General features: G+C 45.1%; 1 protein-coding gene across 5 annotated transcripts in view; it reads left to right on the top strand.

Annotated features, from left to right (window-relative positions):
- The first annotated feature begins 1,483 nt into the window (after nt 1–1,483).
- The window catches only part of LOC139608459 (receptor-type tyrosine-protein phosphatase beta-like), a 38,581-nt gene continuing 23,694 nt past the window's right edge, over nt 1,484–16,370 (top strand). For 2 of the 5 annotated variants that reach the window (XM_071462251.1, XM_071462269.1), the window contains exons 1-8: nt 1,485–1,683; nt 3,133–3,534; nt 5,016–6,079; nt 8,814–9,093; nt 12,820–13,131; nt 13,735–13,998; nt 14,929–15,192; nt 15,558–15,827. In XM_071462251.1, coding sequence (XP_071318352.1) covers nt 1,632–1,683; nt 3,133–3,534; nt 5,016–6,079; nt 8,814–9,093; nt 12,820–13,131; nt 13,735–13,998; nt 14,929–15,192; nt 15,558–15,827 — 2,908 coding nt within the window. In that variant the 5' untranslated portion in view covers nt 1,485–1,631. Of the gene's footprint in view, nt 1,684–3,132; nt 3,535–5,015; nt 6,080–8,179; nt 8,506–8,813; nt 9,094–12,819; nt 13,132–13,734; nt 13,999–14,928; nt 15,193–15,557; nt 15,828–16,370 lie in introns of those variants that run through there. The other 3 variants (XM_071462258.1, XM_071462243.1, XM_071462277.1) reach the window with 3 other exon arrangements.

A 16,370-nucleotide genomic window follows, 5' to 3' on the forward strand; every position in this document is an offset into this window, starting at 1 on the left:
CAAATCCATGTTCAGGACGTTTTCAGATCCTTCAAAGTAAAAAAGACTCAACATTGAAATGATGAGCTCATTGTATTAATGAACTTAAATAAAAGTAAAGTCCTCATTAAGCAGCAGAGACCCTCTAAATGTTACTGTATATTACACAACTGGACGATTACTGATCGTGAAGCTGTCGTGGTGAAGACATGAACTAATGGATTTAGTGTTTGGTTAATGTGTCATATCAACTACACTGAGATTAAAGGTGGTGGAGTAAAGTAGAAAACTGTTAGACATTTTTTGGACACCTGTGAAAACAGCTTCATGTATGATGATCTATGACACGGCATTTCACACACACACACACACACACACACTGATTCCAAACTGACATGTCAATGCAGAGTCTTGGTGAAGGTCCAGGTTGGTGTGTTTCAGGTCTGTGTGAAGGTTGCAGTCAGGATGTGGAGGGTAGAGGAGATGTTCCTCTTCCTCTTCTTCCTCCTGGCAGGACAGGATGTCAGAGGGAGGACGGTTTTGGTTTAGCACCCTGTCCTACTAAAGGTGCAGTACAGCTAAAAATAAGAATAAGTGAATTTAAACACTGTTGATTCTGTTTATTTTTCCTGTAGATAAAAACTTTACAATGACTCACCAAATTATCCTGAAATATCCTCAGAGGAAATGATGGTCCTGTAAGAAAGAAAGGAGACTAAACTCCAAGGAGATGGAGTTTTTTTGAACAACAAGGACAAAATAGTTAATATTAACTGAAAAGTTACAACCCAGAGAGCTGCCTGGGTAACATTAATGTGCAGCACATTTCACAGCACTGTACCATTTACACCCAGCAAGACCGAGTTTAACATCATTTGTTTTTCGACATTGCATTTAAGAAAATTGGATTCCTGAAACATGTTTCACTATCAGATATTTTGTGAAATTTGTCATTAACATGAACATTTGTGTATTTTTACCTCTTCAGAAACACCACCTGCCCCGGTGCCTTTCAGAATCAAGAATTACTGAATCAAGCAACAAACACATAACTGGAGCTTTTTAACATCTGAGTCTTATCTTGGAAAAAAATGTAAAATAACTGGAAATAAAAGCTGAGTGCATGACTGTTTCAGGTAAAGCTCTAATATCGTCTGTGTCTTTGGTCCAGACTCTCAGTCAGTTAGTTGCTCTGTCTTTGGACAGAACCTTAAACTGTTTGTATGTGTGTTATAGATACATGTATGTATTTCTGTCTGATCAGTTTCAGTAAATACATGAACAGGCTTTGGTTTGTTAATATCCAGAGAATCCGTTCTGAACAACCTTTATTTAAATTTTGATCTCTGTTAGTTTTGGATTAAGTTAAGTCTATTATCTAAATCACTGATCTCAGTAGCTGTTTACACCTCCTCCTCCTCCTTGGATGTTTTCTTCTTCAGGTTTATTAGAACAACTGAACATCTGGGATGGACTCTGGTATTTCCGACATCAGTCACCAGCACTGAGTGCTCCTTCACCATGAAACCTCCAGAACAATAGAATAGAAGGAAGCGCTGCTCGCTGACTTTTCCTTCCCACAAAGACGCACTTCCCTTCAACATTTCTGTTCTGCTCATCTGAAGCTGGAGGACGCATGAGAGCTGAGGAACATGGACGCCCTGCTTCTGGTTTTATTTCTACTCCTGAGGCTCAGCTGTGTGTGTAAGTACAGAACAAACACTGCAGGGATTATGTTTGTGATCAGAATGAAGGTTTTAGTGTGTGTTCACTCTAACATGTTCTGTGTGTAGCATTGTAACACAGTGGGACCGAACATCCTCAGACTTGTGTCAGAAAGCTTTTTCATTCAGGTCCTGTGAGAGTCCTGGTTTCAATGTGAGGGCTCAGGACACAGAGAAAAACTCCACAGTCTGTGGGAAGAGGAGACCAGGACCCAGCTCTGTACCTCTGTAATCACCCAGTACAGGCTGAATAATTATCCGGTAGAGACAGACGATGTCAGATACCGGGTCCAAAGTAAAAGTACTAACACCACCCAGTAAAATACTCTGTTACACTGCATTGAAAATGTTACTGAAGTAAAAGTACATGAGTCTAATCACAGGACACTGTTACATGTTACATCATTTACCGTTGTAGCTGAGATAAAGCAGAATTTTAATCACTGATTATTTCCATTATATTTTCATTTGCTCATTATTTTAACAACTGATTGTACAACTAGTCACAAACACATTAGATACCCAGAGTTCACAGTGAAACCTCCACTGGACAAAACAGGGAATGTGAAAACTGATGAACTGAATCTGATGTGTTAAAATAATAAAAAGGAAAAGCAGCAGATACTTCAGAAATGACCTGAAGTATTATTAAACTAGTTTTCAATATAAAGTACTAGTACCTCAAACCTGTAGTGAAGTAAAGTAAGTACTTCAAAAATTTTTTTCTGTGGATGTGAAGTAAGATGAGACTAAGACTTTAATTCAGACTAAATGAGCTGTATGAGGTGATGTCATAATGATGGACAGTCTTGTTTTTGTGGCTCAGATTGAAAAGTTTATATTGCTATAAAATAGTTTTGTTAAAAGGAAAAGTTCTGCAGTTCTACTCATCAGCAAAAATTCAAATTCAGTTTATTATTATCACACTGTTACCAGGCTGTTTTATCTCTGATCACTGCTGCCGTCACACACTGCAGCTCAGAGCTCAACACGCTCAAATACACAAAACACAAACATCTTCAATTTGACAACACATGTGCTACAAATACTCACAACACAACCAAACACACAAACGTGCTGCAGGTAGCACAGACAACAACTGAAGTGTTTCCAGGGGACAATATTAAATGATGCACCTTGGTGGGACGCACTTGTTGTTCAGTGGTTTGTGACTTTTAATTAAAACGTTCACATGGACATGTTATAATACATGTATGTGCACGTGTTGTCAAAGTGATGAAGATGTTTTGTGAATCTGAGTTCTGTCTGAACAATCCACAGACGTCACCTGGTCTTAAAGGGACAGTGTCCTCAGCAGACTGTCACGCCTGGTTGAAGTGACCTTTAATGAACTCAACTCTGCAGCTCATTGTATCAGTTGTGGTTGAGTCTCTCAGCTCTCATGTCTGTTGATGTGAACTCTCCTCAGCTGGTTTCCTCATCATGCTGACCCCCCGGAGGTTGTGTCTGATAACACAAAGTCAGATCGTCATCCTGGGACGGTGTGATGTCACTAACCCTGCCCATCAGTGGGCGTGGACAGGTGAGGCCAGGCTGATCCACACTCAGTCCTCCAGGTGTCTCTGGGCCAATCCCAGTCCTCACCTGCCGCTCCACACGCGCCTAGCCAAACTCAGCAACTGCAGCAGAGCGCCGGCTTGGAGCTGCTATGGTGCTGAGGGAGCGCTCGGATTGGCCGAGACACACTTGTACCTGAAGAAACTGGGGTCACGGGTGGTGGTCGGAGGAAACCTGCAGACATCAGAGTGGAGGAAGTATGATGTGGACTCAGGAGGGAATCAGCTGATGACATCTTTATGTCCCCTGACAGGTGAGTTCAGGTGTGATTGGAGCAAAGACAAAACTGTTAGTTGACTGATTGGTTGGTTGGTTGGTTGGATGGATGGTTCGTTGGTTGGTTGGTTGGTTGGTTGGTTGGATGGATGGTTGGTTGGTTGGATGGATGGATGGATGGTTGGTTGGTTGGTTGGTTGGTTGGTTGGTTGGATGGATGGTTGGTTGGTTGGATGGATGGATGGATGGATGGTTGGTTGGTTGGTTGGTTGGTTGGTTGGTTGGATGGATGGTTGGTTGGTTGGATGGATGGATGGATGGTTGGTTGGTTGGTTGGTTGGTTGGTTGACTGATTGGTTGGTTGGTTGGTTGGTTGATTGGTTGGTTGGTTGGTTGACTGATTGGTTGGTTGGTTGGTTGGTTTTTAGCAGGATTACACAAAAACTACTGAATAGTCAGTCATTAGCACCAGACTTGGTGGAGGGATGGGTCCTGGTCCAGAAAAGAACTCATTAAATTTTGGCTCTGATCCAGTTAAAGGTGTGGATCCATGAAATATTCATACTTCTGCTCCACCACATTTCAATCAACAAATCAGTGATGATAATTAAAGTGATGAACACATTAATTAATTAATTAATAATTATAATCCACCAATCTGATTTCTGTTGCTTCAGTACTTGTACTTGTATCAGAGTATTTATAAACTGTGGTATTAGTACTTTTACTGAAGTAAAAAGATCTGAGAACTTCTTTAAACCACTGATGAGATGACAGCATATTGGACGATAATAACATCCAGTAATAATGATAATAATAATAATAATAATAATAATATCCAGTGCTGAAGATAAGTTTAAAGAAGATCAGTTTAACTTGTATTATTTTAATCTTGTATGTTAATATTTATGTTAAGATGTCACAGATATGCAGACTATTGATGTCATCTAATCTTTATGTTGTTTTTAAAATTAATCATCCCATCAACCTCAGCTGTACATTGTGTTTACTTCTAATTACCTCATTTTAACAACGTTAACATGCTAAAGTGAAGAGGACAGCTCAGCAGTGACTCCTGACACTGATCTTCCTGTCTGTTCACTCAGTCTGACAGGAAGAACGTCAGCAATGTTCTTCCTGTCAGGAGGCAACAGGACAACATCTGAGCCAACACTCAACACAGCCTCACATGTATCACATATAAAACATGTATCACATATGACATAAACATCATATATCAAACAGAGCTCAGTATCTGGACTTGTAGATCTGGAGCCACAGACAGAGGAGGGAGGTCAGACTTAAGAAGATAGAGTTAAATTCTGAGTAACAGCAAACAAATGAAGATAAAACCAAAATTTCACTGATCAATGATGAGTGGTTTTATTCTGAGTTTGAAAGGACACAGGAATTGTTCTGTTTGAAGAGGAAATATTTGAAATATTTACTAATGTGAATAAAGATGTTTCAGACACTTTCACTTCATGTGACCACACATTAAATCTCCCTCTTTTCCAGATACCACCGCCCTCTCCACCATATTTTATTCATCCACCCACAAACCTGTGGGGCTCAGCAGCACTGTCTATGCCATCAGAAGTCCTGCAGTGACTGAGATTAATGACCAATCATCAAACACAGTAAAAAGCCACAGAGTCAGCCGGCAAGTCACCACCTCACAGCTCCACACCTCAGTCTCTGATGGAGCTTCAGAGACTGAGGACCACGTCACTGAACCTCAGACCAGCAGGTCGGTAACAGCAGATTTCAACCCTGACGTCTCCACTTCAGTCACCAAGCTGTCGTCTTTAAACAGGACCCATGTGGACTCATCGGGTCCGGCTGAGTTCACCACCCACACAGCCACAGACACAGCAGAGAGTTTGTCCGGTAGAAACATCTCTGAGCTCAGAACTGAGACCAGGACCTTATCTGTCCAACAACAAGTCTCTACCGAGTCCTCCTCGTCCCCTGGAAGTGAATGGACTGAGACCACCGCTGAGACTCTGGTCTCCTCTGGTGTCACCTTCACCTCTGAGGACTCGACTGATACTGCTGCTGGTTCCGTGTCAAACCACCATGAGATCGGCTTTTCCTCCACAGCCACACCTCCACCTGCCACTGCTCATCCATCATCAGCAGCAGAGCAGACATCCATCATGGGGACAGATACACCATCCTGGCCCCCTCCCCCTCCCACCACCTCCCAAACTTCACCTGCAGTCACCTGGATGCTGCAGACCTCAGCAAGCACCGCAGCTCAAACTGCTCCATTCACGTCTCTAACGGTCGATGCGAACGCCACCTTGGCACCAACGGTCCCACCCACAAGTCCAAAAAATACACCTACAGTCACAACCACACCTGTTACTGCAGCTGCTACCATGACTACATCCACCACAACCCCCACCATCACAGAAACTACAACCACAGCCCCCAGCAGCACCAAAACCATGATGACTACCACCCAAACCACTCCTCCCACCACCACAGCCAGTACAACCACACTTGCAGCTACAACAACAATCACCACCACCACTCCTCCTCTGACAACAGCTACACCTCAGACCACAACGACACCTGTAAGTGCTGCTGTTCCTGTACATCCATCTCTGTCTTTATGATTAACAACAGCTCAAACCTGGTAGAGACGAGACATCAAGTGGTGATTCTGAAGTCTAGAGTCAGTGCTGTGCAAGGGCCCCTCCAGTCAGCGTTCATCACCTTTATGTGAGAAATCTAATAAAAAAAAAAAAGGGTTAGTTTAGCTAAATTTTTTTTATTCCAAAAGTATCATGTAAACCATAAAGACCAGAAAAGCTGCACTGGTTAAAATAGAAACACTTCATCAAAAATTTCATAATTCTCAATAAATTTTAGGTTATAGGTCCAGGTCCGGAGAGGACAGCGTCTGGGCCCAGATCTGGACCGCAGTCCACCTTTTAGTGACCTCAGGTCTACACCCACATCCTGCAGAAAACAGTGTTTAATATTAGTGTTAGATGTGGATTGAGGAGCTGCTTGTGGCACTTACAGTCACTTCAATATAATTAGTGTCAGATTTTGTTAATTCTTGTATTTGCAGCTTTATTGAAGAGTTGGGAACACTGGGGCCCCTTTAGGGAGGTTTCCTACTAAAATGTTATTGTTAATCATTCATTGGTTGTTTAAAGGGGAGGGATCTGCATTTTGAGACATTTAGTATGGAGTAAAGATTGTCAGTGCTCAGGGGCCCCTAACAACCTGTGGCCCCAAGCATTTGCCTGCCTTGCCTGTTCACAAGCTGCACCTCTGAGTGATGGTTGTGATGAACCTGCAGAGAGAGTTTCAGCTCATTGCTCATCTATCGGGACACAACGTTATCATTCTGTCCTCCACCTGTTGTGTGCATTTAGGGACGTTAGTTTGATTGACAGGCCTGTCTCAGTCTAATACACTCAGCCCCGGTGGTTATAAACTAAACCCCATCCACACTTCCTGCAGCCACACCATGATTTTACCACCTCAGTAAACAATGCAGGAAGCACGCTTCAAAACCTCCCTGCAGAAGACAGTATGCAAGATCAGCCAAGCAGCACACACACACACACACACACACACACACACACACACACACACACACACACACATACTTGTACTTCCATCTTTGTGAGGACACTCATTGACATAATGCATTCCCTAGCCCCTTACCCTAACCTTAACCATCACACCTGAGAGCCTAACCCTGACCCTCACCCTAACCTTAACCTAAACCTAATTCTAACCATAACTCTAAAACCAAGTCTTAACCCTCAACATGCGATTTGAAGGTGTCTCAAAAAGTGAGGACCGGCCAAAATGTCCTCACTTTCCCAAAATGTCCTCACTCTGTTAGTAAAATACTTTTTTTGGTCCTTACTATGTAGCAAGTACAAGTACACACACACAGACACACACACACACACACACACACATTCACAGACACACACACACACACACATTCACAGACACACACACACACACACACACACACACACACAGACACACACACACACACATACACACACACACACACACACACACACAGACACACAGACACACACACACAGGAACACACACTCAGAGACACACACACACACACTCAGAGACACACACACACACACACCTTTAAATCTACATCTTTAACACAATTAGGCCAGAATCATCTGTTCACCTCTGATCCAGCATCAGTGGTCACACCTGTATTCACACCCAACAGTGATGTCACAGTGTGCTGCAGTACACCTGTATATCACTGCAGCCAGGTGAGACGGTAAACCTGCATTGTCTTGGCAGCTTTGTGTTCACCTCGGCTCTTCCTGCTTCATGTTGTGCTGTTATTGTGATGTCACGTGATGAGTGATCAGGTGTGATGAGGTCAGCAGGTTAGTTCACGGTCACCCTGAGAAACAGCTAAACTCTGAATGGAGTCTGGTGAGGGGGCTCTCACTTGCTCTGACTGACGAAGATGATGATGAAGCTGAGGTGATGAGCTGCTTGTCTCTGATGAGATGAGACTGTGTCTATAATTAGAGCCTGTGTGGGGCTGCTTCCTGATTGGATAACTCTCACTCAGTCATAACAATGGCTGACTCTGCTCTGGTGGAGCTCCATTTGATGCGAAAGGTCGTCAGAGAAAGTCTGAGGCGGGAAGGAAGGAAAGCAGGGTGGGGTGCCGGTTTGCAGAGAGCCTGTGCTCCTGTTCTCAGTCAAGGTTTAAAGATCGATGGATCCTCAGAGAGAGGAGAATCTGGACTGGTCCATAAAAGTCTCACCTGAGTTATGACGAAGAAACCAGGTGTCTGGTGGGGGGTACAGACAGGAGCTGCTGCAGGTTGTGAGGATCTGGATGCGGGTTGGAGACACTATTACGCGCCACGTGTTCGTTAGTTCGTTATGTCAGCTGACCCGGGAACGGACCTGATGACGTCACATTTATCCCGCGATGCTCAGATGTTTGGTTCTTGGTGTTTTCTGGAGCGTGAATGAGGTGAGTCACGGACCCGGTTCTAAAGGTTCTGTCCTCTGGGGGGGGCTTAATAAAGAAATATCATGACGTGATAGTGATGTCATCATAGTGACACAGTGGCAGGATTCATCTCGGAGGCTGACGTGGCGACTCCTGTTTATTTTGTTTGTTTGTTTGTTTGTTTGTTTGTTTGAGGGGCGGGGCCACATGTTCAGCCCTCTCAGTAGAGCCCCCACCTACCGAGCAGAGCCGTTGTCCAGTGTTCCCTCCTCACCTTAGCCTGAGACCACCTGAGTGCTCACCTGAGTTTACGTGACTTCCTGTTTCAGGTGCAGACCTCTGCTGTTTCCCGCTGCTCCGTGACCGTGACAGGGATCAGCTCCGACTCGGACTCAGCTGTTGTGACCGTGACCACCGGGGGTCTGAACTGTAACTTCAGTCTGGTTTCTGAGGAGGACTCCCGGTTTGAGTCCACCGACTGTGACCCGCATGGAGAGACCGGGACCGGCTTCATCTGTCAGGTCATGGGTCTGGAACCCGGCACTTTGTACCGGTTAACGGTGATTTCCGGGATGGACGGAGAGAGGAGCAGCACGTCAGTGCGCACAGGTAAGAACATGCAGCTCACCTGTTTCTTCTTTGTGGGTTCTGTTTCGTGAAGCCGCAGCTGAAGCTGATGTGGACCGACAGAGTCTGGGTCTGAGGTCTGAGGATGATCAGGTCCAGACTGAGGCTCCATGTTTAAGTTCATAACATCATCTATGAAGCGGGAAGATTGATGTTGTGGTTCATCTTCAGATGTCCTCAAACACTGACTGACGGCCAGATAGTCCATTTAGTAGCTGTTCTGGAGCTTTCAGTCCTGCAGCAGATCACACACCCCTCTGTCACTGTACCTGTGTGTGTGTGTGTTTGTGTGCCTGCCTTGCCTGTTCACAAGCTGCACCTCTGAGTGATGGTTGTGATGAACCTGCAGAGAGAGTTTCAGCTCATTGCTCATCTATCGGGACACAACGTTATCATTCTGTCCTCCACCTGTTGTGTGCATTTAGGGACGTTAGTTTGATTGACAGGCCTGTCTCAGTCTAATACACTCAGCCCCGGTGGTTATAAACTAAACCCCATCCACACTTCCTGCAGCCACACCATGATTTTACCACCTCAGTAAACAATGCAGGAAGCACGCTTCAAAACCTCCCTGCAGAAGACAGTATGCAAGATCAGCCAAGCAGCACACACACACACACACACACACACAAACACACACACACACACACACACACACACACACACACACACACACACAGACACACACACACACACACACAGAAACACACACACACACACACACACACACACACACACACACACAGACACACAAACACACACACACACACAGACACACAGACACACACACACACACACACACACACAGACACACAAACACACACAAACAAACACACACACACACACACACACTCCGTCCTTCAGCTGCTGTTAACTCTTGGGTCAGAGCTCTCTGCTCTCTAACAATGGTCTTCATCTCATCTCAAGTGTTTGTTTCCACTAAACCCCCCCCCCCCCCCCCCCCCCACCCCCCCACCCCCACCCTCACCGCCCCCCCACTTCCCTCCTCACATTGTGAGAGGCAGGATACAGGAGGCCTCACTCCTCTGTTGTTCTGGAGGATGAAGATTAGAGACAGTTCGGTGTGAACACCTGGATCAGACACAGCTGAACTAGAAGCGGCAGGTGAAGATGAGGTCACAGGTATTTTAAATGAACTGTGAATCAGGACTTCAACCACACTGTGGTCTCTCCACACCTGTGGTTACCATGGTAACAGCAAATATGTGTCAGACAGATATGTGCTGGACTGAGATGTGTGTTATTCTGTTCATGACTGTGGGACAGACGGGTCCAGGACACCATGTCCTCGCGGTGTCACTGATGTGCCAACAGGAAACAGTGAAGTCTCCTCAGGGAGGAAACCATTATGAAGACGGGGTCAGGGTTCAGGACTGACTCCTCGTCCTGCCCCACCCTGTCTTTTTTCTGTTTCCTGTCTGGACTCACACTGGCTCCATGTAAACGTCACATTCTTTAAGAGGCTGAAACAATCTTATCGACGTCCTCCATCACCGCTGCTGCTGGACTTCACAAAGACAGGATACGCTCCGAGACCTGTGTGTGTTCAGGCCACTGCTGGACACACACCAACATGTTCAACATTTACACAAAGGAAAGATCAGGACCAGGTCTGAGAGGACCAGGTTTAACAGAAACAGGTTTAAGAGGATCAGGTCCAATATTCCCTCTAATTTTTCATGTGTCTGGGCACACACAAGCTCCCTGAGCACACTGAGGACCATTGTGAGCAACATCAGATGTGCACGCTGTGGCCACACACCAGTGTCACACCTGATCAACACCTGGGATCATAGCAAGTTACATGGCTTATTAAAAGAATCAAATTACAGCAGCAATTTCCATTCGTTTACTTTTAATATAAGTGATTAGGCCCATTTAAAATGAAATGCACTGTTGTTAGCTAGCTAACTTGCACGGCGCCGCGGCGCGTATGGGAAGGGCACCTACGTAAGCAATGTCAATGCTGTGATTGGCTGCATAGTGTAAGTGAACTGTATCGTATCATTGGCTGGATCTGTCACTCACTGTGTTACACTGCAAAAAGTTACAGAAAAAAATGTTATTGCTCTAATTAATTTACAGTTTATGTTGAATTTTATTTTATGCGCTGTATAGATTTTCTTGTGCGCTGAGAATGTGTGAGCAGTGCGCGATTGCGCAAGCGCACAGCTTAGAGGGAACATTGATCAGGTCTGATCAGAGGCCTGGACTACGAAGCAGGTTCAACAGACCCAGGATAACTTTTCATTATCAGGTTTAACTGAACCTAACATTGTCCTGATCACCTGGACTATGAAGCTGGTTATCACCTGGTTCTGTTAACTCTGTCCAGGCACTAGCTCCTTCATGCCAAGGAGGCAGAGTTTTTGATTACTAACAACATGATCAGAACCATGAATAAAGTATAAACATGATCTCAGAAGAATCTGTGAGACCTGCAGGTGAATGTGGTTACAGCCAAATCATTTAGTCATATTAAACAAGATGAAATGTAAACAGTATGATCACATGACTAGAATAAATAAGAAACACTAGAAAAGAAACATTAAAAATCACTAAAGTCAGACTGAGGTTAAACTGTAAATAAGTGCATTAATTATTAATAGGTTTCTTACTGTTTTTCTCTTTTGTCTGATGATGATGATGTGAACATGTGATGAAGATCAAACAGTTAAAGTGACGTTAGACTGTTTGTGGAGAGAATTAGCTGATGTGTGATGTGGTCAGTGTGATGAAATGTTCATTTCTATTGATGAAGTATTGATCAGTGTGTGGATCATTGATCTGATCAAAGACATCAGAGGTTTAGTTTTTATTTACAGTTCTGCTCACAGAGTCTCCTCATTGTTCTGAGCTGCAGTGCCATGATGACAGTTAGCCAGCTAGCAATAGCAACATTTAACAAACAAATTCAGAATATCAGTAACAGTAGGTCAGCTAACGTTAGCATGCTACTATAGCCTCACTAATGAAAACAGACATTAACATGATGTAGCATCAAGTTACTGACACATAAGGAGAAAAAAAACAGATCTGAGTCCAGCTGGAGCCTTTAGAAGCTCGTAGGTTCTCCACCTCAGTACAGACAGACCAGTAAAGGCTCCATGGTCGGACTGGGAAAGACATTGTCTACTAGGACCAGCAGCATGAATGACACTAACAGAGCTGGTAAAGACACTGATGGAGCCGGTAAAGACTTTAAAAGCTTTCTGGATGTTTATCGGAGCCTTTTTAAATGAAAACATGGTTTCTTCATCAGTGGAGGATATTCTGGACGGTCACTTTCAGCTGTGGGTTTAGCCTGTGTGTTTATAAATTCAGGAGGGATTCACATGCACTGCCATGCACACGTATGTACACTAACATGCTACCAGCTCAGCAACCAAAACAAAGAGCAGAGAAACTCAGATTATAACACACACAGATGGGGTGTGGCTTCATCTCTGCTCAGGACTCCTCTATATCTTTACATAGGGAACAGTTGTTTGCTGCTGTGTTATTGTTTAAAATCTTGTTTACCTTTAATTGATTATTATTAATTAATTTTCTGTCCTTTAATTGATCGATAATTTCTAGTGAACTCCTGACAATGAGTTAAACATTAAAAAGGTGGACCCTTCATCCAGGTTCACCTGCAGTCATGAGTCCACAGCCACAGCTCCTCTCTCCTGTCTCTTGTCTCAGACCCAGTTGGTCCAGCTCGTTTGGAGGTCCAGCTGGACCAGGATCAAGCTCAGGATAAAAGCCTGTCTGCGGTCCACACTGACTCTTCAGGTTTGAGGGTGTTCTGGTCTCGCTCTGCTGGTCATGTAGACTGGTATGATCTGACTCTGGAGGACAACAGCTCTGGATCCACCCGCAGTACCAGAATCATGGGCTCTGCAGCCCCCCAGTCTGGTTTCAGCTCCCTGGTGCCTGGTACTGTGTACACAATTAGCGTGGTGGCAACAGCCGGGAACAAGAGGGCTGCACCTGTCCACACCACGGCAGCTACAGGTGAGGTACAACACCCCCAGAACCATGTCCGTGTGGAGATCAACTCTCATCTTATCTAGACTTCAACTGAGCTCATAAAACCCTTCAGTTCACCTTTGAGTGACTTTTCTCCTGGTTCTCTGGGGAGCAGCTGGACCAGGGGTCACACACTGATATCACATGACTAATACTCTAAGGATGCAGTACTGATGGAGCATTTACAGACCAGAGGAACTGAGGTGATACAGAATTAAAACTTAACACAGCTTCAATAAATCCATGTTCATCTTAAACATAAAGTTCTGTGTTTGTAAAGAAACAAACTGGCTCATGATTTAACCTCTGACCTCTGATCTTTTGTACCATCTGTAATATCACAGCTTTACAAGTTTGACGTACTTGAACTTATAGAACAGTAGTATTAGTAGTATAGTAGTATTGCCATTTTCTCTTGTTCATACTGAACCACATCTTCACCGAGGTGTCCATCACAGTTTGTTAGAAAATCACTGAGTAATGTGAGAACTTCTCACAATGGTACTTTTACTTGTAGAGTATTTTACAGTCAGGACTTTAACTGAGATCTGAAAACTTCCTCTCTCACTTCTTGTCTCCCTCGTCCAGCTCCCTCCTCTGTCCGTGGCCTCCAGCTGGCATCCTCATCCTCACACAGCCTCAGGGTCTCCTGGCATGGGGGTCCGGGCAGAGCCGAGCAGTTCAGGGTTCTGCTGACGGCTCAGGACGGGTATCTATTGAAGAACATCACCCTAAAAAACACAGAGACCTCCGCTGAGCTGGACAACCTGCAGCCTGGGACACCGTACACTGTCACAGTGGTAACAGAGGCTGTGGGCCTTCAGAGCTCTGCCTCAGAACAGGCAGTCACAGGTACATATTATGGGATGTTCTTAAAGCTCCACATCTCTGCAGCTTCTTGTCTGTTCAGTCTCAGTGTTTTCAGAATAAAAGCTGCTGGTCACTACCTGACAGACACAGGTAGAGAGCACCTGGTCTCCCAAACACTCATTTGTCTCAGCCTCAGTCTTAATCTCACCCTCAGTCTTAGTCTCAGTCTCAGCCTCAGCCTCAGCCTCAGTCTAAATCTAAGTCTAAGTCTAAGTCTCAGCCTCAGTCTCAGCCTCAACCTCAACCTCAGTCTAAGCCTCAGCCTCGGCCTCGGCCTAAGTCTCAGTCTCAGTCTCAGTCTCAGCCTCAGTCTCGACCAATAATTAAACATCTGAGTGTATTAGAATGACAGAGTTCACAGTGTTAGCTGTTTTCACCACGTTCACCGTCTCGACTCCTTTTTAGGAGAAAAGTAACCTGTGAACTTCCTCTCCAGGTTTCTCAGAAGTTGAGTCACTTTTCAGGTCTTTGTTTGATTTTCCAGCTCAGCTCTGTTTCAGCAGCAGCGTCTCACTCTGCTGTTGTTTCCAATATGTTTTAGCCCCTCCCCCATCCCCACATCTATCCCTACCCCTTCCTCTCACTGCAGCTGCTCATCTAAAATCTCCACCAGCTGAATAAATCTATTCACACCTGAGTCAGACAAGACGGAGCTTCAACTCCATGAATAAAACTCAGCAGCGATTAAAGACAAAGTGTCAGTCAACAAACTTTGAATTCATTTCACTGGTGAAGTTTTTCAGTCAAACAGGTTAAAAAGTTGTTTCTACATGAACAGTTTGACACATCACCACTGAACGGGTGTGCTTGCTGTGCAGGCTGGTGCTAATTTAACATGATTTTAGAAAGTGTTATCAAATGTCTCCTTTGAGGAGTCATGATGAGTAAATATCAGCACTCCTCTCTCCTCAGTCCCAGCAGCTGTCACAGGTCTGAGGCTCGACAACAACGGCAGCTCACATAGTCTGCTGGCCTCCTGGGTGTCACCTGAAGGGGGCGTGGAATTCTACCAGGCCACCCTGTCGGCTCTGGGATCCACCCCCCAGCAGCACCTCCTGCTTCCCAACGTCACCCAGGTGTTCTTTGATGGTCTGACCCCTGGTCGCAGCTACCAGCTGTCAGTCAGGACCATAATTCAAGGACAGAGTTCAGAGATCAGGACCAGGGGGAGGACAGGTGGGTGGTGTGACACCAGTTGTGTTTAAAATGAATCATTGAGTTTAACCATCATGGTGTTGACTGGAGTTTAATTCAGGACAATAATAAAAATACAGATTCAGGTATTTTTACCTGAGAAGAAGAGGTCAGCTCTGCAGGTTCATCCCAGGTACATGCCCCCACCAGCCTCCACCAGAAAGGGGGGTGTGTATCTGGTTTCAGGGGCAGAATGTGAAATCATGGTGCTGATACTTCATAGTAATGATGATGATGATGATGATGATGATGATGAAGATGATGATGTGTTTTCCTTTTACTGCCTTTGTGTTGAGGAGCTGTATAAATAAAGTTTATTATGCCTTGCCCCCCCCACCCTGTTTCAGTCCCGGACCAGGTCTCGGCTCTCTCCATGTCTCCTCTCAGTGCCAGCGGAACACTGAGCCTCAGCTGGATGCCCCCCTCAGGTGACTGGGAGAACTACAGCGTCCTGCTGAGGAATGGCTCGGCAGTCCTGGTGAACGAAACCGTCGGCAGACTGAGTCGACAATTTGTCTTCTCCGGCCTAGGTCTGGTGCCAGGACGGCTTTACACGGCAGAGGTCACGGTCCACAGCGGCATTCTGGGTAACATGGCATACTGCCACCGGCGACTGGGTCAGTTCATATTTACGCTTGTTATGAACGTGGTCATTGAAACAGGAAGTTTTAGAGACAGGATGGACCCGGACCCGGGACCTGGACCACTGATTTCAGTATTGATTAATCCACTGATCATCTCTTTGATTCATTTATCACAACCTGCCACAGCTCAGAGTCTGATGGACACTGACATCACTCACCTATGACATCACTTCCTGTTTGTTTGAAGGAGCAGATATTTAATGACTGTTAGCAGCAACACAAAAGTCCAGGACCTGGAAGTGTCAGCACCACTCTCATTTGAGAAGGTGATGATTATGATGATGAGGATGATGTGTGAACAAGTGTGAGAAATAAAAATGGAGGTCCGTTATTTTTCTGGACAGAAAACTGTAAAGTATGGGAAAGAAAAGTGTCCTGATTAGTTGGATCACACTGTTAGAGCTGCTGGTAGAAGAAGGGTGGACAGGTGTGTGAACAGGTGTGTGGACAGGAGCTGGTGAAAGCGGCAGGTTGAAATACTGACTGATGAGGAAACTGGGAACAGTTGTGTGAGAG

Source organism: Trachinotus anak, unplaced genomic scaffold (genome assembly GCF_046630095.1).
Source record: "Trachinotus anak isolate AG129_WGS33_773 ecotype Australia unplaced genomic scaffold, CSIRO_AGI_Tana_v1 ptg000002l, whole genome shotgun sequence".
Taxonomy (NCBI): Eukaryota; Metazoa; Chordata; class Actinopteri; order Carangiformes; family Carangidae; genus Trachinotus; species Trachinotus anak.